This window comes from Staurois parvus, unplaced genomic scaffold (genome assembly GCF_062004578.1).
Source record: "Staurois parvus isolate SC_StPar_1 unplaced genomic scaffold, SC_StPar_1.0 ptg000578l, whole genome shotgun sequence".
Classification (NCBI taxonomy): domain Eukaryota; kingdom Metazoa; phylum Chordata; class Amphibia; order Anura; family Ranidae; genus Staurois; species Staurois parvus.
The window spans coordinates 3386295-3410668 of NW_028318374.1; the positions used below are offsets into that span (position 1 = coordinate 3386295).

General features: G+C 42.9%; 1 protein-coding gene across 2 annotated transcripts in view; it reads left to right on the forward strand.

Moving 5' to 3' along the window:
• Positions 1 to 24374, forward strand: part of LOC149450216 (serine/threonine-protein kinase TNNI3K) — a 452856-nt gene that overhangs the window by 136391 nt on the left and 292091 nt on the right. For both annotated transcript variants that reach the window (XM_089692165.1, XM_089692163.1), the window contains 2 exons: positions 4704 to 4853; positions 14815 to 14901. In XM_089692165.1, the coding sequence (XP_089548291.1) occupies positions 4704 to 4853; positions 14815 to 14901 (237 nt within the window). The remainder of the gene's footprint in view (positions 1 to 4703; positions 4854 to 14814; positions 14902 to 24374) is intronic.

Sequence of the window (24374 nt, forward strand, 5' to 3'; positions counted from 1 at the left end):
GTGTCCGGACTGGAAGGGGGTGAAAGTGTCCGGACTGGAAGTGGTTAATACAATAATAAAAGAGAGTTGATGATAATAGAGTTGATCCTTTTTCATTTGTGTCTTGTCCCTCCCAAGTTAATTAATTTAGATTACAGAAAGTTTATTGTGTGGGAAATGATCTAGCAGCCTGTCCTTTACACACTCCCAGAGCTTCCACAATGATTCTTCCCTCTCCTTCTTACGTATTCATTTTTGTTGGGAGGTTATCATTCTTCCCGGCTGGCAGAATAACGACCGGCTTGTTGGCTGTAATAAAATCAAATCATCTTGTCCTTTCAGCACACGGCAATTTTCTGCACAACGTATTTCCTCTGAAAGGCTATCACTCCTGGCGGTGCGAACGCGGGGCGCAGTCCTATTATATTCAGCTGCTTGTGGCCGGGGGACAATCAGGGCTGAGAGGGCCACACTACACTGGCAGCTCCGAGAGCAGAGGTGTATGGAGAAGAATGCAAAGAAAGCCCCGGAATATATGTGCCCCTCGCCGTGTACAACAAGCCATTCAAATTAAGGGCTGGTTCAGGGGCGGACTGACAACTCATGGGGCCACTGGGCAATAGGGGATCATGGGGCCCCTGTGTCCTTGCCCAAACTCAAAAAAGCCTATGAAAAAGGTACCAGGGGCATCTCATGGGGCCCCCTACTGACCCCGGGCCCTCGGGCAGTGCCTGAGTTTCCAAATGGTCAGTCCACCCCTGGGCTGGTTCACACCATACAACGCAGTCCTAATACCTTTCTGTATGCGCGTGTGTGACGCGTTCCTGTGCGTTTTTGATGCGTTTTGGTTCATTTTTCCCCCTCACTTTTTCCTCAAGTAAGGAGATGCACGTTCCGTTTAGTTTTTGGTGCATTTATTTGCGTTTCGATGAGTTTTTGGTACATTTAGTTGCGTTCCGGTGAGTTTTTGGTGCGGTTTTGTTGAGTTTTACTGTATTCCAATACAGTTTAGTGCAACAAAAAAATGCAGCACGCTCTACTTTTTTTTTTTATGCGTTTCGGTTAATTTGCCCCCCTCTCTTTTTCCTCAACTTCAATAAGATGTGTGTTCCTTTTTACTGCGTTTAGTTGAGTTCTGGTGAGTTTTTGGCGCGTTTAGTTGCGTTCCAGTGAGTTGTTGGTGCGGTTTTGTTGGGTTTTACTGCATTCCAGTACAGTTTAGTGCAAAAAAAAATGCAGCATGTTCTACTTTTTTATTTTTTGATGCGTTTCGGTTCATGTCCCCCCCTCTCTTTTTCTTAAATAAAAACTTCTTAAACTTAAATAAGGAGACGTGTGTTCTGTTTAGTTTTTGGTGCGTTTAGTTGCGTTCCGGTGAGTTTTTGGTGCGGTTTTGTTGCGTTTTACTGCATTCCAGTACAGTTTAGTTGCGTTCCAGTGAGTTTTTGGTGCATTTAGTTGCGTTCCGTTTAGTTTTTGGTGTGTTTAGTTGAATTTCGGTGAGTTGCTGGTGCGGTTTTGTTGGGTTTTACTGCATTCCAGTACAGTTTAGTGCAAAAAAAAATTCAGCATGTTCTACTTTTTTTATTTTTTTGATGCGTTTCGGTTCACCCCCCCCTCTCTTTTTCCTCAACTTAAATTATTATTATTATACAGGATTTATATAGCGCCCACAGTTTGCTCAGCGCTCTACGTTATGGAGGGAGACAGTACAGTAACAATACAGTTCAATACAAGACGGATTAGAGGGCCCTGCTCCTTGGAGCTTACAGTCTAGGAGGGAGGGGGTAGTGGTACAGGAGGAAATAGCTGTGGGGGATGGAGTGGTAGGAGGAGTAGGGGATTCCAGTAGCTGGGGGTGGGGTAGGCTTCCCTGAAGAGATGGGTTTTCAGAGTGCTTCCAAAAGTGAGCAGAGTAGCCTGATAGCTTGGGGTAGGGAGTTCCAGAGGATGGGGGAAGCCCTTGAGAAATCCTGGAGACGAGCATGGGAGGAGGAGACCAGGGAGCTAGAGAGTAGGAGGTCTTGTGAGGAGCAGAGAGTACGTTTTGGGTAGTATTTAGAGACAAGATCGGTGATGTAATTTGGGGCAGAGTTATGAACGGCTTTATACGTCAGTATTAGTGTTTTGAATTTTATCCGTTGGGCAACTGGAAACCAGTGGAGGGATTGGCAGAGAGGGGTGGAGGACACTGAGTGGAGGTCAGTGGAGGGATTGGCAGAGAGGGGTGGAGGACACTGAGTGGAGGTCAGTGGAGGGATTGGCAGAGAGGGGTGGAGGACACTGAGTGGAGACCAGTGGAGGGATTGGCAGAGAGGGGTGGAGGACACTGAGTGGAGACCAGTGGAGGGATTGGCAGAGAGGGGTGGAGGACACTGAGTGGAGACCAGTGGAGGGATTGGCAGAGAGGGGTTGCAGATACGGAGCGGTTTGTAAGGTGGATGAGTCTGGCCGCAGCATTCATGATAGACTGAAGAGGGTATAGCCTGCGATGAGGTTGGCCATTGAGGAGGGAGTTACAGTAGTCAAGGCGAGAGATAACAAGGGAGTGGATGAGTTGCTTAGTGGTTTCCGGGGTTAGGAACGGCCGTATCTTGGAGATGTTGCGGAGGTGAAGTCTACATGATTTTGTCAGTGATTGGACCTGGGGCTGGAAGGACAGATTGGAGTCTAGGATTAAATAAGGAGATGTGCGTTCCGTTTAGTTTTTGGTGCGTTTAGTTGCGCTCCGGTGAGTTTTTGGTGTGGTTTTGATGCATTTTACTGCATTCCAGTACAGTTTAGTGCAAAATAAAAAATGCAGCACGTTCTACTTTTTTTCCCCCCCACTTTTTCATTTAAGCAGAAAATTGCACAAACTGCACACTGAAACACGCAAAAGTACGCAAAAACGCACCAATCTCACATTTCTATTGTTTTTATGGGAATAAAAACATGCAAAAAATGCGCAAATCTGCCAATTTCAGCCACAAAAGTAGCTCCAAAACCTTTTGAGCTTCGGGCAACTCGGAGTGGAGATGTGAACCATCTCCATAGAGTATTATTGATTTTTTTTCCTCCTGAGCGTTTTGGAGCTTCGATCTTCACACTACAAGACGCTCCGGTGTGAATGGGGCCTAAAGTATATAGAAAACCTAATCACTATATATAAGCTTTAACATGTCATTTCAAAAAGTTATTTCCAAGTATTTTAAATTTGCAGCTTTCAGGTTAATACAGTATATGCCTGGTGATCCTGTCATGAAGGTCCTTCTTCTGGCACTCCCTGTTATGGGGTGACAACTGCTTTCTCATTGTGCTCCCGTGTTGTCACTCTGTCACAGCACAACTGATTGACTCCCAGCTTTTCCATCCCCCAGTCTGAGCTCAGCTGCAAAGGGGCTGATAGCAAGTCAGATGCAGGTTCTTATGCTGCTTGCATTTAAAAAATACATTTATTTTATATTATAATGAGAACAAAGCTGCATTAATTTGTGCCTTTTATATCTGCTTTAGGTGTGCCTGTTAACAGCCTATTCATAGGCCACCTCACTCTCTGCTTTAAACACTTCCCGTACGGCCCATGTATATAAACGGCTGGTGGGAGAAGTGCAAGGGTGGGTAGCCGTTTATAAACGTCCTCCTGCATTCCCTGCCTGTGCGCACTCCCTGGGAGCACACGGCACCACGATCCGGAACATCGATCGTTGTACAGGACCTCTGTGTGAGGTCTCGATCATGTGATCACTGATTAGCCAATCAGTGATCACATGAATAGTAGTCAGCAAGATGTCACTTCCTGACATCATTGCTTACTACATGTGAATACGTGTGAATCATCACAGAGATCACATGGTACAGGGCCATTCACAACAGCCTTGTACCATGTGACAAGCTGTGACCAATCACAGCTCGCACAGTATTTTTTAATGGCTGCAAGAATGCAGCCAGAGAGAAGGAGAAGAGATTGCTTTTTACAGCCTTTATGGGTGTAAAAACAATCAGTGTAAAAAAAAAAAATGTCATCACCTCTCACAAGTAGTACAGTGTCACTATAAAAAAAAACATAAATAATGATATAAAAAAACTATTTCTTCACCCACCACAAGCAGTTCAGTGTCACCCTGGTGACACTGTACTGCTAGGGTGACAGTATGTTAAAAAAAAAACATATATAATATAAAAAAATTAAATATAAAAACATTTTTTTTAAATGATAATTTTTGGTTATAAACTAATTTGGATTATTTTTTTTTTTTTTACTAAAAATATAACTGAATACATTTTGGCCAATATTTATGAAGAAAGATTATTTACTTGCAAAATTTTATAAGAAAAACACTTTTTTTCAAAATGTTTGGACTTTTTCATTTATATAGCAAAAAAAAAAATCCCAGTGGTGACTAAATACCACCAAAATAAAGTATTATCTGTCTCAAAAAAATGCTAAAAAAATTCATGTGGGTACAGTGTTGCATGACCGCGCAATTGTCATTGTGATAGCGCTGAAAGCTGAAAATTGGCCTGGACAGGAAGAGGGTGGAAGTGTCTGGACTGGAAGTGGTTAATGAAGCCTATATACCGCAGGACAGAAGTGTGTATGTGTCCCTGTCTGTGTTGCTGAGCACGGTGCAAAGCATCTCAGTGGGAGGAAGCCCTGTTCATATGATTTGCAATGTGTTCAGCAAAACACTGAAAATGATAAAATGCTACTTTTCATATAGTTCCATCTCTTCTAATTACAGGATTACACTGTGCCTGCTACCATGGGCACATACGCCTGGTGCAGTTCCTGCTGGACAATGGAGCTGACATGAACCTTGTCGCCTGTGATTCCAGCAGATCCAGTGGGGAGAAGGATGAGCAGACTTGTCTGATGTGGGCCTATGAGAAAGGTACGGTATCGGAGTCTGTGCCGTGATTATACCCGGATTTTTCAGTGATTATTTAGCAGCCAAACAGCATTTTTTAGGGGTCTGTTTAAAAAAAAAAAAAGAGCTGCGCACGTGCCTCCGCATATCTGTCGCAAATCATCCCAGTAAGGCTCCATGTACACGGGACACTTCTGAACGATGGAAACTGACTGCTGGAAAACGTAGGTTGAAAGACGTCTGTTTAGCTGCGTTTGCATAGCGCGTTTATGCGCATTTATGAGCGTTTTTTAAAGATAACCTCTTAGACCTTTCAAAATGCCCAGAATGCACTGAAAAACAGTAAAAATTATCTACTTCAGACATTTTGAGAGAAATAGAGAGAGTAGAAGCAGAGAGAGCAGTATTTGTTGAGATTAGCTGTCTTTTTTTTTTTTTGTGGTGTTTGGATCAGGGGTGGACTGACCATTTGAAAACTCGGACACTGCCCGAGGGCCTGGGGTCAGTAGGGGGCCCCATGAGATGCCCCTGGTACCATTTTCATAGGCTTTTTTGAGTTTGGGCAAGGACACAGGGGCCCCATGATCCCCTATTGCCCGGGGGCCCCATGAGTTCTCAGTCCGCCCCTGGTTTGGATGTGTTCCGGCTCATTTTTGTGCAGAAATTATTGCAGCAGTGTCTAACATATTTTCTTCAAAGTATGGTGTACCGGGTCCATTTGAGTACCGGGAAAATGCAATGCGTGCATTTTTCATGATGAAAAAAGGCTCTGGACAGCGTCTAGAAATGGAAGAGTTAAAAAAAAAATTCCAAACGCAAATGCTTATAAACGCAGTTAGCCGCGTTTACACGCATTTACACGCGATTGGCATTTGAAACGCTGATAAAATCTACTGCTGAACGCAAGTTTTATGTGAAACCTCAAAGTATGGTGTACCAGGTCCATTTGAGTAATGGGAAAACGCAATGCATGCATTTGTAATGATAAAAAAAGGCTCTGGATAGCATCTGGAAATGAATGAAAGAGTTAAAACGCAACCGTTTATAAACGCAGATAGCCGCGTTTACACGTGATTGGCATTTGAAACGCTGCTAAAATATACCCCAGAACGCAAGTTTCATGCAAAACCTCTAAGTATGGTGTACCAGGTCCATTTGAATACCGGGAAAACTCTTTGCATGCATTTTTCATGATGAAAAAAGGCTCTGGACAGCATCTGGAAATGGAAGAGTTAAAAAAAACTTCCAAAGCAAATGCTTATAAACACAGTTAGCCACGTTTACAAGTGTTTGGCATTTGAAACGCTGATAAAATCTACTCCTGAACGCAAGTTTCATGCGAAACCTCAAAGTATGGTGTGCCAGATCCATTTGAGTACCAGGAAAATGCAATGCATGTATTTTTCATGATGAAAAAAGGCTCTGGACAGCATCTGGAAATGGAAGAGTTAAAAAAAATTTCCAAACGCTTATAAACACGGTTAGCCGCGTTTACACGCATTTACATGCAATTGGCGTTTGAAACGCTGATAAAATCTACTGCTGAGCGCAAGTTTGGTGCGTTCAAAAAAATGACTGTAAACTCAACTGCCTGTAAACGACTGTAAATGACGATGTGTACATGGACACATAGGAAAACATTATGGAGAGTTCAGGGGCTGCTGAAAAAAACGCAGAAAAGCTCCTAAACGTGAGTTTATCACCAACAGTGTACATGGGGCCTTAGGTGCGGAATATGTGTATTTCCTGTGATCTTCATCTCCATCTAGTGGCCATAATGTAGTATTATCCTGGAATACTGCAACCAGAAAAGTGCCACATTATGGCCACTAGCATTCACACAACCAATGTGAATATTCCCTCATAATGTGTTTATTATGTGTCTCTTCTGCTCCTTCTAGTGGCCATAATGTAGTATTACCCTGGAATACTGCGATCAGAAAAGTACCACATTATGGCCACTAGAAGGAGCAGAAAAGACACATATTAAACACATTATGAGGGATTATTCACATTGGTTGTGTGAATGCTTGTGTCAAACTGAAAACTTTTTTTTTCCTGTTTTTTGATAGAGTGGGAAAGGATTAGAATCCCTGGTTTTTACTGATACTTGGGGATCCATTAGGGAAATAAAAGTTTTCGGCTTGACATTTAAAGCAGACCTTCACTATCCCTCTGAATATTGCATATGGTGCCCATTGGTTGAATGAAAAAAAAAACCGAACCATGTATGGTCAGCTTAAGTCACCAGCAAGAGAGTGACCCCATGTTCATCCAGCCAGAATTGCATGCAAGCAGGTGAGCATTTCTCCTGCTCTGTCCTGCATCGAGATCCTGCCAATGGTGGGCGGATAGTGGCCCTAATAGTGCAGCTCAACAAAAAAAAAAGAATAACTATATTCAGGGCTTTTTTCTCAGAGAACTGGTGCAGGAACTCCCCACTTTTTGAGTCACCCCTTGTCTCCACCCCCCACCCACCTCCAAGCACTGTCCCTTGGTTCCACCTCCTACCCACCTCCCAGTACCGCCCCTTTTAAAGAATACAGAACCAAGTATCATTTTGTGGTGTGGTGTTTTGTGGTCATTTGTATATAATGTGTTAAATGATAACTAGAAAAGCAGTAGATTCCTTGCAGCCAGCAACAATGGATCCCCCACCCAATAACCCCTCCCCCCAAGCAACAATGGACCCCACCACAACAAAATACCACACCAGTAATTACAGTGAAGGAAATAAGTATTTGATCCCCTGCTGATTCCAACTCTTTGCCCACTCACAAAGAAATGATCGGTCTAAAAATTGAATGTTCGGTGTATTGTAACACTGAGAGACAGAATAGCAACAACAAATTCTAAAGAAATGCATGTCTAACAAATGATGACTGATTTGCATGTTCATGAGGGAAATAAGTATTTGATCCCCTATTATTCAGCAGGATTTCTGGCTACCAGGTGTCTTCCATACAGGTAACAAGCTGAGATTAGAATCAATCTCTTAAAGGGAGTGCTGCTAATCTCATTTTGTTACCTGTATAAAAGACATCTGTCCACAGGAGCAATCAAACAATCAGATTCCAAACTCTCCACCATGGCAAAGACCAAAGAGCTGTCCAAGGATGTCAGGGACAAGATTGTAGACCTACATAAGGCTGGACTGGCCTACTGAACTATCGCCAAGCAGCTTAGTGAGAAGGTGACAACAGTTGGTGCAATCATTCGCAAATGGAAGAAACACAAAACAACTGTCAGTCTCCCTAGGTCTGGTGCACCATGCAAGATCTCACCTCATGGAGTGGCAATGATCATGAGAACAGTGAGGAATCATCCCAGAACTACACGTGAGGATCTTGTCAATGATCTCCAGGCAGCTGGGACCACAGTCACCAAGAAAACAATTGGTAACACACTACGCCGACAAGGATTGAAATCCTGCAGTGCCTGCAAGGTCCCTCTGCTCAAGAAAGCATGATAGGGGATCAAATACTTATTCCCCTCATGAACATGCAAATCAGTCATCATTTGTTAGACATCCATTTCTTTTGAATTTTTTGTTGCTATTCTATCTCTCAGTGTTACAATACACCGAACATTCGATTTTTAGACTGATCATTTCTTTGTGATTGGGCAAACATTCAAAATCAGCAGGGAATCAAATACTGTATTGACCCCCCAGCAGCAACAACAGAGCCCCCGGCAGCCAGCAACAATAGACTTCTCCCTCAACAGAAGACCCCCCCCCCAGCAAAAACTGACCACCCCCAGCAACAATAGACCCCTGTGCAAAAACAGATTCCCATCAGTGAGCATCAATAGACCGTCCAGCACCCCTTGCCATTACATACATTCACTGCTGGAGGTGCCAGAACTGCGTTCCCCGTGTTCCCTCTGAAAAAAAGGCCTGACTATACTACAATTATTATGAATAATGATAAATATAAACAACAAGATTATGTTTTGTGGTGATTTTTCTGTTCTAACAACCGTGCTCTTTTAAATCTAGTTGTTGTCCCTGTAGACAATGAGCGTTGGGTAGGTGACTGCCCCAGAGTCTAATATCCTTTATCTGATATTATTGTTCTCGCATTGAAAAGATCACTGGATGAAAAAGCTTTGCGCTCTTAAATTATATTGATAATAGAAGTTTTTTCAGCAACAAAATCGTTTAAAAGTTACTTAAAAAAGCGTGATGAGATTGGACAGATGGTGATGTGATTAAATTCAGTGGCCAGAGATGAAATGAAATATAGTTTAGCTGCCAGGGGCTGACTATATAGAAAAAAAGAAAACTAATATAAATGCAATTGTTTATGTGTCAGTCAGTTATGGACAAGAGAGAACATTATTAATAATATAATAAAAAAAGAAAGCAGTACAATTGGCAGGGCAGATATATTTGTCCTTGTCTGTAAGGTTTTTGTATCTGTTGAACGTCATGGCTCATTCTACGGTATAAATTAAAGGGAATCGAAATGTTGTAAAGTGTAACCCGTTAAAAAAGAAAAAAAAAGATAATATATATACAGTGGATATAAAAAGTCTACACACCCCTGTTAAAATGTCAAGTTTCTGTGATGTAAAAAAAAATGAGACAAAGATAAATCATTTCAGAACTTTTTCCACCTTAATGTGACCTATAAACTGTACTGCTCAATTGAAAAACAAACTGAAATCTTTTTTTTTTCGGGGGGGTAAACATAAAAAACGAAAATAACGTGATTGCATAAGTGTGCACACCCTCTTATAACTGGGGATGTAGCTGTGTTCATAATCAAGCAATCAAATTCAAATTCATGTTAAATAGTCAGTACACACCTGCCATCATTTAAAGAGCCTCTGATCAACCCCAAATAAAGTTCAGCTGTTCTAGTAGGTCTTTCCTGACATTTTGTCGCATCCTACAGCAAAAGTCATGGTCCGCAGCAGGGGCGGACTGACCATTTGGAAACTCGGGCACTGCCCGAGGGCCCGGGGTCAGTAGGGGGCCCCATGAGATGCCCCTGGTACCTTTTTCATAGGCTTTTTTCAGCTTGGGCAAGGACACAGGGGCCCCATGATCCCCTATTGCCCGGGGGCCCCATGAGTTGTCAGTCCGCCCCTGGTCCGCAGAGAGCTTCCAAAGCATCAGAGGGATCTCATTGTTAAAAGGTATCAGTCAGGAGATGGGTACAAAAGAATTTCCAAGGCATTAGATATACCATGGAACACAGTGAAGACAGTCATCATCAAGTGGAAAAAATATGGCACAACAATGACATTACCAAGAACTGGACGCCCCTCTAAAATTGATGAAAAGACGAGAAGAAAACTGGTCTGGGAGGCTGGCAAGAGGCCTACAGCAACATTAAAGGAGCTGCAGGAATATCTGGCAAGTACTGGATGTGTGGTACATGTGACAACAATCTCTCGTATTCTTCATATGTCTGGGCTATGGGGTAGAGTGGCAATACGGAAGTCTTTGCTTATGAAGAAAAACATCCAAGCCTGGCTAAATTTTGCAAAAACACATCTGAAGTCTCCCAAAAGCCTGTGGGAAAATGTGTTATAGTCTGATGAATCCAAGGCTGAACTTTTTGGCACAAAAACAACACTACACATCACCAACAGAACACCATACCCACTGTGAAGCATGGTGGTGGCAGCATCATGCTTTGGGGCTCTTTTTCTTCAGCTGGAACTGGGGCCTTAGTCAAGGTAGAGGGAATGATGAACAGTTCCAAATACCAGTCAATATTGGCACAAAACCTTCAGGCTTCTGCTAGAAAGCTGAATATGAAGAGGAACTTCATGACAACGACCCAAAGCATACATCCAAATCAACAAAGGAATGGCTTCACCAGAAGAAGATGAAAGTTTTGGAATGGCCCAGCCAAAGCCCAGACCTGAATCCAATCGAAAATCTGTGGGGTGATCTGAAGAGGGCTGAGCACAGGAGATGCCCTTGCAATCTGACAGATTTGGAATGTTTTTGCAAGGAAGAAAGGGCAAATATTGTCCAGATGTGCCATGCTAATAGACTCATCCCCAAAAAGACTGAGTGCTGGAATCACATCAAAAGGTGCTTCAACAAAGTATTAGTTTCAGGGTGTGCACACTTATGCAACCATATTATTTTAGTTTTTATTTTTACTTCTGTCTACCTAAAACATTTCAGTTTGTTGTTCAACTGAGTTGTACAATTTATAGGTCACATTAAAGGTGGAAAAAGTTCTGAAATGATTTATCTTTGTCTCATTTTTTACATCACAGAAACCTGACATTTTAACAGGGGTGTGTAGACTTTTTATATCCACTGAATTTTCTCAGGATTCCTAGAAAGTGGGATTCTCTACTGTGCTATAAAAGGACCCGTTTCTGTAGATGCTGCCACAGCCTGTCCATTCCACTGCACTACTGGCTCATCACTGTGATGGGCAGACTCACTATCCAATACAGAAGCACAGAATACAGAAAGGGGCAGGCCAAATATAGACTATGGAGGCCAGTAGCGGTTTGCACATTATTCTCTAGAGCAGAATATCTCAACTTTTTTAATCCAGAGGAACCCTTAAAACAAATTCAAATCTCAAGGAACCCCTAGTAAGATTAGTCCATCAAGGGTCATTGGGAAAATGCCCCTTACATTGGTGGTGGTAAATGGGAAGAGAGCCCCCTTACAAAGGGTGGCCAGAATTACATCCTTGCAGTCATGCTGCTGGCTCTGCCAAGTGGTATTGGACCTGGAACTAAGCAGACACCAAAAATTTCCCTAGTGCAAGCAGAAATATGAAAAACCATAGTGAACGTGACAATTAAGTCCAGTCCAGTAAAGCATGCTTGTTATACTCACTGTGGAACCTAAGGGGTTAATCCTCTGCATTGTGTAAAAAGGCTGTTTTATCCTGTCTTCTCTGATCCTCCCCTTCTTCCAGTGTCCCTCTCTTATCTCCTGATAAGACATATCATGTGGAGACATTCTGTATACTCATGTATGTGATCTGGCTCTTCTGGGTAGGGGATGTGCCCTGGCTGTGCTGCCATTCGCTCCAGCACATGCCGATCAACAGGTCCCAGTTTAGGGCTGGGACCTGCTGATCGACTAAGCGAATGATACAAGAGAACCCTGTGTTGCTAAACAACACAGAGCTCTTTACAGACAGCGGCGATGTGCTATTTTTTTTTCTCCCTGAAAAGCAGGGAGTAAAAACTGGCAGATTGCTTAGTGAAAACACCACACAGTAAACATTGTTAGGCACAAAGTTAACCCTTTGATTGCCCCTAAATGTTAACCCCTTCCCAAACGTATGTGGCCCTTTGCTTGCTTTTGTGCTGTCCTTGGGGTAGTTTTCCTTCCACTGATACAAATCACTATTCCTTCCATTGACACCAATGACGGGGCGCTATTCTTCCCACTGACACCAACGATGGTATGCTATTCCTCCTACTGACACCAATGCTTGGACACTATTCCTCTCACTGACATGAACATTAGAGCACTGTTCCTCCCATTGATCCCAACAACGGGGCACTGTTCCTCCCACTGACACCGATGATGGGGCACTGTTCCTTCCACTAACACCAGTGACAGGGCACTGTTCTTCCCACTGATACCAGAAATGGGGTACTAATTATTCCACTGACACCAATGATGGGGCACTGTTCTTTCCACTGATACCAATAATGGGGCACTATTCCTCCCACTGATACCAATGACGGGGCACTATTCCTCTCACTGATACCAATGACGGGGCACTATTCCTCTCACTGATACCAATGACGGGGCACTATTCCTCCTACTGATACCAATGATGGGGCAGTATTCCTCCCACTGACACCAATGATGGGGCACTATTCCTCCCACTGATACCAATGATGGGGCACTATTCCTCCCACTGACACCAATGATGGGGCACTATTCCTCCCACTGACACCAATGACGGGGCACTATTCCTCCCTCTGATACCAATGACGGGGCACTATTCCTCCCACTGATACCAATGACGGGGCACTATTCCTCCCACTGATATCAATGACGGGGCACTATTCCTCCTACTGATACCAATGATGGGGCACTATTCCTCCCACTGATACCAATGATGGGGCACTGTTCCTTCCACTGATACCAATGATGGGGCACTATTCCTCCCACTGACACCAATGATGGGGCACTATTCCTCCCACTGATACCAATGATGGGGCACTATTCCTTCCGCTGGCACCAATGATGGGGCACTATTCCTCCCACTGATACCAATGACGGGGCACTATTCCTTCCGCTGACACCAATGATGGGGCACTATTCCTCCCACTGACCACCAATGATGGGGCACTATTCCTCCCACTGATACCAATGATGGGGCACTATTCCTCCCACTGATACCAATGATGGGGCACTATTCCTCCCACTGATACCAATGACGGGGCACTATTCCTTCCACTGACCTCCAATGATGGGGCACTATTCCTCCCACTGACCACCAATGACGGGGCACTATTCCTTCCACTGATACCAATGATGGGGCACTATTCCTCCCACTGATACCAATGATGGGGCACTATTCCTTCCGCTGACACCAATGATGGGGCACTATTCCTCCCACTGATACCAATGACGGGGCACTATTCCTCCCACTGATACCAATGATGGGGCACTATTCCTTCCGCTGACACCAATGATGGGGCACTATTCCTCCCACTGATACCAATGATGGGGCACTATTCCTCCCACTGATACCAATGACGGGGCACTATTCCTCCTACTGATACCAATGATGGGGCACTATTCCTTCCGCTGACACCAATGATGGGACACTATTCCTCCCACTGATACCAATGACGGGGCACTATTCCTCCTACTGATACCAATGATGGGGCACTATTCCTCCCACTGACCACCAATGATGGGGCACTATTCCTCCCACTGATACCAATGATCGGGCACTATTCCTTCCGCTGACACCAATGATGGGGCACTATTCCTCCCACTGATACCAATGATGGGACACTATTCCTCCCACTGATACCAATGACGGGGCACTATTCCTCCTACTGATACCAATGATGGGGCACTATTCCTCCCACTGATACCAATGATGGGGCACTATTCCTCCCACTGACCACCAAGCCTACGGTATTGTTTACTCACTGATCCCAGGGCATTTTCTACTCCCATTGGCCACAATCCAGCCTCATAAGGTTTGAAGGGCAGTAAACTGGCCCTTTGTTTCAAAAGTGTGGAGACCCCTGATATATACCATCATTTGTAGACCTATAACTTTCATTCAAACCAAATATTATACACTTATTGCGATTTTTTTTTTATCAAAGCCATGTCGCAGAATAACATTATGCCTAAAGTTTGGAGGATGTTTTATAGCAAAAGGTAAAAATACATATTTTTTTTTCCAATATATTTGGTCTTTTGTCGTTTATTTAAAAAAAAACAGCCTTGATCAAATACCACAAAAAGAAAGCTATATCTGTGTGTAGGAAATTTCATAAATTTCATTTCGGTACAGTGTTGCATGACCGCACAGTTTCCAATTTAAAGTAGCGCAGTGCTGAATAGCAAAAAAAAAATTGGCCTGGTCGTGAAGGAAGAACATTTTTCGGAGCTGAAGTGGTTACAAATGGCTGCCTCAAGTGGTTACAAGTTATGACCCTGTCTTTTCTTTCGGTAAGTTCTAACATTTTACAGTATATAGAGGTAAAGCGAGCAGTTTTTATATAGAAATGTACGTAGCATTGTGTTATCTATTATTTCTATTGTTATGTCACAATGGTAATGGAATGTTAATGTTACGGTATTGTGCAGAGGGAGCGATTGGAGCACAATATTACACAGGGTCATACACCGGATATTGAGCGCCCTCAGAGAGAAGGATGCAGTGCAATTTCTGATGGCTGCACATTAGTGAAGACTCATTAGATGTCACGGGCAGTTGCTGCCCACGAGGGTTGTAATGGCATGTGAGGATCTCACAGACAATCCGGTTGCCTTGTTTTTCAGGACACGACGGAATTGTAACTCTGCTGAAACATTATAAGCGGCCTCAGGATGAATCTCCATGTAATGAATACTCTCAGCCCGGTGGAGGTATTTAATATCCATATGTTCTGTTATATTTCTGAACATCGGGCAAGGACAACCCATTGCCCTCCAGCTGGCCAGCCTTGACGGGTGTTATCTGATTCACTCGGTAGCCATTTTGCAGGATGATCCGATTTTCTGGCCTAAAGTGTTACTAAACCCACAACGGTACAATCAGTCTGTAGATGCAGTAAAGCATGCTTGTTATACTCACTGTGGAACCTAAGGGGTTAATCATCTGCATTGTATAAAAAGGATGTTTGATCCTGACTTTTCTGATCCACCCCTTCTTTCAGTGCCCCCCTCTTATCTCCAAATAAGACATATCGTGTGGAGACACTCTGCACATGCTCAGTTTGGTATGTATTGCTGGAGAGGTTTTTTTTTTTTCTCTCTTGTTCCTTGGGAGAGTGCATGTGATCAGCACAGGGCCAATCAGCGCTGTCCAGACCAACCTTTCTCAACCTTTTCTGGTACAATAATTTTTATTAGTTTTTCCTTTTTTCTTGTTTGAAAAAATAACAAGGTACAAACATGTAGAAAATAAGGTCCCTCACAGGGGACCAATTGGCAGACATACAATACAATCAGCGACACATAAATAGATTAGCCTTCAACAAAAGAGTGTCCCAGAGACACTCTATATCTGGTCTCCCCGGACCCTGCACTCACTATATCTGGTCTCCCCGGACCCTGCATTCACTATATCTGGTCTCCCCGGATCCTGCACTCACTATATCTGGTCTCCATGGACCCTGCATTCACTATATCTGGTCTCCCCGGATCCTGCACTCACTATATCTGGTCTCCCCGGACCCTGCATTCACTATATCTGGTCTGCCTGGACCCTGCATTCACTATATCTGGTCTCCCAGGACCCTGCATTCACTATATCCGGTCTCCCCGGACCCTGCATTCACTATATCTGGTCTCCCCGGACCCTGCATTCACTATATCTGGTCTCCCCGGACCCTGCATTCACTATATCTGGTCTCCCCAGACCCTGCATTCACTATATCTGGTCTCCCAGGACCCTGCATTCACTATATCTGGTCTCCCCAGACCCTGCAATCACTATATCTGGTCTCCCCGGACCCTGCATTCACTATATCTGGTCTCCCAGGACCCTGCATTCACTATATCCGGTCTCCCCGGACCCTGCATTCACTATATCTGGTCTCCCCGGACCCTGCATTCACTATATCTGGTCTCCCCGAACCCTGCATTCACTATATCTGGTCTCCCCAGACCCTGCATTCACTATATCTGGTCTCCCAGGACCCTGCATTCACTATATCTGGTCTCCCCAGACCCTGCACTCACTATATCTGGTCTACCCGGACCCTACACTCACTATAGAGCAAAATGAAGCTGAATAAAATACCCAGCAGAGGGAAATCGTGCCAGAGGGCCTTTCTCACCCTTTTCAACACAGAGGAACCCTTGAAATAACTTTCCAGTCTCAGGGAACCCTGCTAATAATGACTATATCTACAACTCATGATACATTACTGTGATGGTCAGTGGGAAGAATGCTCCATACACTTGTAGTCATAGGGAAGAATTACCCCCTTATAGAAAGCTAAAAAGATCATTGGTGTCAGTGGAAGCTTATCTGAGAGGTAGAAAATGCTCATTGCTCAAGGAACCTCTAGCAACCTCTGGAGGGACCCTGGTTGAGAAACCCTGGTCCAGGCAGAGGGTCAGGGGTTCTGCATCCTCCTAGAGGAGAATAAAAACTCCTCCTACAAGCTTTAACCAGTGCTCTGCTGGACACTGATAGAAGTCACAAGACTGCTCTAACTGCTGACGAGAAAAGGTATTTAGCAGTTTATATTTACTAAAATAATTGCATTTCCATGTTCTGTGTACTGTGGGAGACCAGATATAGTGAATGCAGGGTCCGGGGAGACAAGATTTAGTGAATGCAGGTCTGGTGAGACCAGGTAGAGTGAGTGCAGGGTCCGGGGAGACCAGATATAGTGAGTGCAGGGTCTGGGGAGACCAGATATAGTGAATGCAGGGTCCAGGGAGACCAGATATAGTGAATGCAGGGTCCGGGGAGACCAGATATAGTGAATGCAGGGTCCGGGGAGACCAGATATAGTGAATGCAGGGTCTGGGGAGAGCGGATATAGTGAATGCAGGATCCCGGGGAGACCAGATATAGTGGATGCAGGGTCCGGGGAGAGCTGATATAGTGAATGCAGGGTCCGGGGAGACCAGATATAGTAAATGTAGGGTGCGGGGAGACCAGATATAGTGAGTGCAGGGTCCGGGGAGACCAGATATAGTGAATGCAGGGTCCGGGGAGACCAGATATAGTGAATGCAGGGTCCGGGGAGACCAGATATAGTAAATGTACGGTGCGGGGAGACCAGATATAGTGAGTGCAGAGTCCTGGGGAGACCAGATATAGTGAGTGCAGGGTCCCGGGGAGACCAGATATAGTGAATGCAGGGTCCGAGGAGACCAGATATAGTGAATGCAGGGTCCTGGGAGACCAGATATAGTAAATGCAGGGTGCGGGGACAACAGATATAATGAATGCAGAGTCCGGGGAGACCAGATATAGTGAATGCAGGGTCAGGGGAGACCAGATATAGTGAATGCAGGGTCCGGGGAGACCAGATATAGTGAATGCAGGGTCCAGGGAGACCAGATATAGTGAATGCAGGGTCCGGGGAGACCAGATATAGTGAATGCAGAGTCCGGGGAGACCAGATATAGTGAATGCAGGGTCCGGGGAGACCAGCTATAGTGAATGCAGGGTCCAGGAAGACCAGATATAGTAAATGCAGGGTGCGGGGACACCAGATATAGTGAATGCAGGGTCCGGGGAGACCATATATAGTGAATGCAGGGTCCAGGAAGACCAGATATAGTGAATGCAGGGTCCGGGGAGACCAGATATAGTGAATGCAGGGTCCGGGGAGACCAAATATAGTGAATGCAGGGTCCGGGGAGACCAGATATAGTGAATGCAGGGTTCGGGGAGACCAGATATAGTGAATGCAGGGTCCGGGGAGACCAGATATAGTGAATGCAGGGTCCGGGGTTTAGTAACACTTTAGGCCGCAGTGATATCACTAGCTGCTGGTGACTCTCAGCTGTGAAATATTTTCCAGGCCAACAAATTAAAATGTATGTATACCAAAACTTTTTTTTTTCACTTGCATTTATTAACATTTTCTACATTTACAATCAATATAACATAAGGGGTATACAATTCTAACTAAGAAGAAGAAAGACTGTCAATGTACCATACAAATTGAAGGAAAAAAAAAACAAATAACACTAAGAGCAATGATGAATAAGTACAGTCAGGTCCATAAATAATGGGACATCGACACACTTCTAACATTTTTGGCTCTATACACCACCACAATGGATTTGAAATGAAACGAACAAGATGTGTTTTAACTGCAGACTGTCAGCTTTAATTTGAGGGTATTTACATCCAAATCAGATGAACGGTTTAGGAATTACAACAGTTTGCATATGTGCCTCCCACTTCTTAAGGGACCAAAAGTAATGGGACAATTGTCTTCTCATCTGTTCCATGGCCAGGTGTGTGTTATTCCCTCATTATCCCAATTACAATGAGCAGATAAAAGGTCCAGAGTTCATTTCAAGTGTGCTATTTGCATTTGGAATCTGTTGCGGTCAACTCTCAAGATGAGATCCAAAGAGCTGTCACTATCAGTGAAGCAAGCCATCATTAGGCTGAAAAAACAAAACCAACCCATCAGAGAGATAGCAAAAACATTAGGTGTGGCCAAAACAACTGTTTGGAACATTCTTAAAAAGAAGGAACGCACCGGTGAGCTCAGCAACACCAAAAGACCCGGAAGACCACGGAAAACAACTCTGGTGGATGACCGAAGAATTCTTTCCCTGGTGAAGAAAACACCCTTCACAACAGTTGACCAGATCAAGAACACTCTCCGGGAGGTAGGTGTATGTGTGTCAAAGTCAACAATCAAGAAAAGACTTCACCAGAGTGAATACAGAGGGTTCACCACAAGATGGAAACCATTGGTGAGCCTCAAAAACAGGAAGGCCAGATTAGAGTTTGCCAAACGACATCTAAAAAAGCCTTCACAGTTCTGGAACAACATCCTATGGACAGATGAGACCAAGATCAACTTGTACCAGAGTGATGGGAAGAGAAGAGTATGGAGAAGGAAAGGAACTGCTCATGATCCTAACCATACCACCTCATCAGTGAAGCATAGTGGTGGTAGTGTCATGGCGTGAGCATGTATGGCTGCCAATGGAACTGGTTTTCTTGTATTTATTGATGATGTGACTGCTGACAAAAGCAGCAGGATGAATTCTGAAGTGTTTCGGGCAATATTATCTGCTCATATTCAGCCAAATGCTTCACAACTCATTGGATGCCGCTTCACAGTGCAGATGGACAATGACCCAAAGCATACTGCAAAAGCAACCAAAGAGTTTTTTAAGGGAAAGAAGTGGAATGTTATGCAATGGCCAAGTCAATCACCTGACCTGAATCCGACTGAGCATGCATTTCACTTGCTGAAGACAAAACTGAAGGGAAAATGCCCCAAGAACAAGCAGGAACTGAAGACAGTTGCAGTAGAGGCCTGGCAGAGCCTCACCAGGGATGAAACCCAGCGTCTGGTGATGTCTATGCGTTCCAGACTTCAGGCTGTAATTGACTGCAAAGGATTTGCAACCAAGTATTAAAAAGTGAAAGTTTGATTTATGATTATTATTCTGTCCCATTACTTTTGGTCCCTTAAGAAGTGGGAGGCACACATGCAAACTGTTGTAATTCCTACACCGTTCACCTGATTTGGATGTAAATACCCTCAAATTAAAGCTGACAGTCTGCAGTTAAAGCATATCTTGTTCGTTTCATTTCAAATCCATTGTGGTGGTGTATAGAGCCAAAAATGTTAGAATTGTGTCGATGTCCCAATATTTATGGACCTGACTGTATATCTGGATTGTTTGTCGTGTGAGACATTGGAATTTTAGGGTTGCACTTCAGAAGTAGGTCAGTATGATGGGGCTACAATATGACTAGATGCCCATAGCCATATATGTGAGCGAAGGGTAAGAGGAGAGATAGTGTGTCACCATTGCTGGACCCAGTGATCATACTAGAGGAGCGCAACCAGGGGCAGACTGACAACTCATGGGGCCCCCGGGCAATAGGGGATCATGGGGCCCCTGTGTCCTTGCCCAAACTCAAAAAAGCCTATGAAAAAGGTACCAGGGGCATCTCATGGGGCCCCCTACTGACCCCGGGCCCTTGGGCAGTGCCGGAGTTTCAAAATGGTCAGTCCACCCCTGAGCGCAACTGAGAAAATGGGAAAGAACCCGAGAGGAACACAATAGTAAATCTGATTCTCTCCATAGAGAAAAGCACTAGATAGCTCAATTGTGGACGGGAAGAGTAGCAGGCAATGGTGATATACCAAAGGGTTAGCAGTATAGGTAAAACTGTGGTGTGCGGGGAACTTCTTTTGCATGCCCTACATGGAAGAAAAATATATTTGAAATATATTTTAAAAATATTCTTCCCAAATATATTGGCATATACAGTATTTGAAATACTACTTTTGTCCATATTATTCATTATATATATATATATATATATATATATATATACACATACATACATATATACATACACACTGTATGTTGAAATGCGTTGTTTATATTACAAAATATATGAAAAATATTTTTAAAAATACATTTTCAAATATACTGTATGTCTTCTACATTTACATCTACATTTTTGGAATGCATTTACAAATATATGTAAAAATATATATTAAAATTACTTTTTTTATATGTAAAAAGAAATATGAAGAATATTATATGAAAAATATGTTTAAAAATATGTTTCATATATTTTTTAAATATATTCTCCAGATTTTTTTTAACATATAAAAAAAGAAATTTTAACAGATATTTTTACATATATTTGTAAATGCAAAAATGTAGATCTGTATTTTTAAAGACATACAGTATATACGAAACGTATTTTTAAAAATATTTTACATTCATTTTGTAATAAAAACGTATTTCAACATACAGTGTATATATATATATATATATATATATATATATATATATATAGAGTATAGTATATGTTTATTGAAATATATTGAATATGGCCAAAATTGTAGTATTTCAAATATATGTCAATATATTTGGGAAGAATATTTTTATATTTTTAAAATATATTTCAAATATATTTTTCTTTCATACCTTAAGCCACAATTCCCAGTGCAAAACTTTATTTTTGTTTTACATTTTAGAGTAAGAAAGATTAAATCCCCTTGTCAATTGTTTGTTTTTTTCCTTCTGTGTCCCATTAAGGAGATTTCCTTTTACTTCCTGTAGAAATTGTGGGCAAATCTTCCCAAAATAAGAGAAATTTCCCTATTAGACAGTTGTCATCAAAACTGGTGCTTCCATTGGACTATTTTCCCTTCACCTCCTAATTTGGTGGCAAGGGTATCATTTTGTAATTTCCACCATTTGTTTGGATGACAACCACAGGACATATAGAGAACGTAAATCACCCCAGTGGGACACAAACAGCAATACAAAGCGATTATATGGAGCAATGATAATAATGAAGGCCTGCAGTGTCTCTGCGGATATCATTCACAACTGTTCGATTATACCAACTTTATTATCCAACTCAATACGATAAAAAATGAAGTATGACTTTTGCATAAAACATGAAATCAACAAAACGAATGCTATCCAATCAACTTACAGTATAAGTCCGTAAACATTTTTTGCTGATAAAATACGGACAACAGGAAGATAAAAGGTATCCAGCAAATTTCGGCGGTCAAATAATTCCCATTCATCGATATAAACTGGCAAAGCTTCCATTGCGACTAATAACGCTCCTCTTTTAATAAGAAATACTTTACAGGAAGAGGTTTTTATAGTTAGAATATATTTCCATTTATTATCCAAGCCTTGTTGACAGGGGCGGACTGACAACTCATGGGGCCCCCAGGCAATAAGGGATCATGGGGCCCCTGTGTCCTTGCCCAAACTCAAAAAAGCCTATGAAAAAGGTACCAGGGGCATCTCATGGGGTCCCCTACTGACCCCGGGCCCTCGGGCAGTGCCCGTGTTTCCAAATAGTCAGTCCGCTCCTGGGCACCAGACTAAGTGCAGTATGAGACAATTCTGTTTATTAAAATAAAGCAAATTGGAAACTCACTATAGAGCAGATAGACTGGGCATGTCAAATCATTCTGGATGGTCCCCAGGGTGATCCGGCTGATGTTCCGTGGTTTGCTTAGTCCGAGTCCAAATGGGAGCAGTGGCAAGCGGCTGAATGCCGCTAGAACCAGCGTGGAACACAAGATGGCATTCCACCGGAAATGATGACACCAAGGAGGCGGATCACCCTGGGGACCTTCCACACATGATTTTGCATGCCTAGTCTATCTGTTCTATAGTGAGTTTCCAATTTGCTTTTTTTTAATAAACAGAATTGTCTCATACTGCACTTAGTATGGCGCCCCTCTATGTTCTCTTTTTATACAGCTATCAGAACTTCAGCTTCACTCTGGAGGGTGCTGCCACTGGTGCCTACATATAGTTCATATCATGGATATTTGATGGAATTATTATGGACTCTTTTGTTCAATTCAATTTAATTTATGGTTGTATTTTTGTATGGTTCTTGGCAATATTTGCTTCTTTAGCGCCTATCTCCCCCCTTTTTTCAGCTCTGTCCATGTCTCCTCTGCAGAAACTGCACTTACACGGACCTGTCATCCACCCGCTCTGCTCTGATTAGCATGGGAGCACTAATGATCTAACCGGAGTCCACCCCGTGTGAAAGGGACCTAAAGAGCCTTGTGCCTTTTCTCCAAATCCCTTGTAGTCCTTGAACTTAGCCACAAATGTCCAGAGATAAAAAAAAATATATAGTTTGTAGATTTGAAACAAAAGAAGGAATACATTATCACAATTTGTAAATGTTGAGGCTTTTTGTTGCCCCATGTAACCTTCCTACCCAAGGCAGGGGCTCACAGGTGTCATCATACTAAACGAACCCTGCCTGTAATAATACATAGATTGCCAACAGCGACAACTGGGTGCTATTCAATTTATCAAGGAAGTTAGAAACATTCAAAAATGAAGCTGGTTACCTTAAGATGCCTTCCAGCAAATGTGAATATTTCTGTCAATTTCTTTCTAAAGGCGCTTCACATAAAAGACGAAAAAGGCACTTGAGATAAACTGACCCAGCGGGAAAGAGGGTGAATATTCGCTGCTGTAGAAACATCCATAATAAAGTTAATGCAGAAAGTTTGGAGTTTATGGTTAGCACAGTACAATACTTCACTACTGCTATAATAAAGTTAAAGAATTGTAACATGAAGATGAAAATACATCTTTGTAAAAGCAGAGCCTTTTCTTGTTGGAATGGTAAAGGGTTTGAACATTTGTCGGGCTTTTTTAATTTTTGCTTTTTTGTCCTTGTTGCAGAAATGTTCTGTTCCTCCTCTGGTGATGGGAAATCTCTCCAGCGAAGGCACAAATGGGAATAAAAATATGATTTTTTTTTCCTAATACAGCAAGGAAGGGTTCAAATTCGCTATAGGGTTTTAGGAGAAATATCCCCAATGGAGACACACACAGCAATAAGCAGTTGACAGATTATCGAAACCTTCCACACTTGCAAACATTTTTACCCAGAATGTGTGTAAATCAGGGCTTAAAATTTCTGAGCTACTAGCCAGGCCTTAAGAGTTACTCGCCACCAACAAACACACACAAACAGAGACACCTGTACACACACAGACATGTACATACACATACACACACAGAAACATGTACACACACGCACAGAGACACATGTACACAACACACATACAGACACATGTACACACACACACACATACAGACACATGTATACACACACAGACATGTACATACACACACAGAAACATGTACACACACGCACAGAGACACATGTACACAACACACATACAGACACATGTACACACACACACACACACACACACATACAGACACATGTATACACACACAGACATGTACATACACACACAGAAACATGTACACACACGCACAGAGACACATGTACACAACACACATACAGACACATGTACACACACACACACATACAGACACATGTACACACACACAGACATGTACATACACACAAAGAAACATGTACACACACACGCACAGAGACACATGTACACAACACACATACAGACACAAGTACACACACATACAGACACATGTATACACACACAGACATGTACATACACACACAGAAACATGTACACACACGCGCAGAGACACATGTACACAACACACATACAGACACGTACACACAGGCACACATACAGACACGTATACACACACAGGCATGTACAGACACATATACACACAGATACATGTACATACATACACAGACACATGTACAC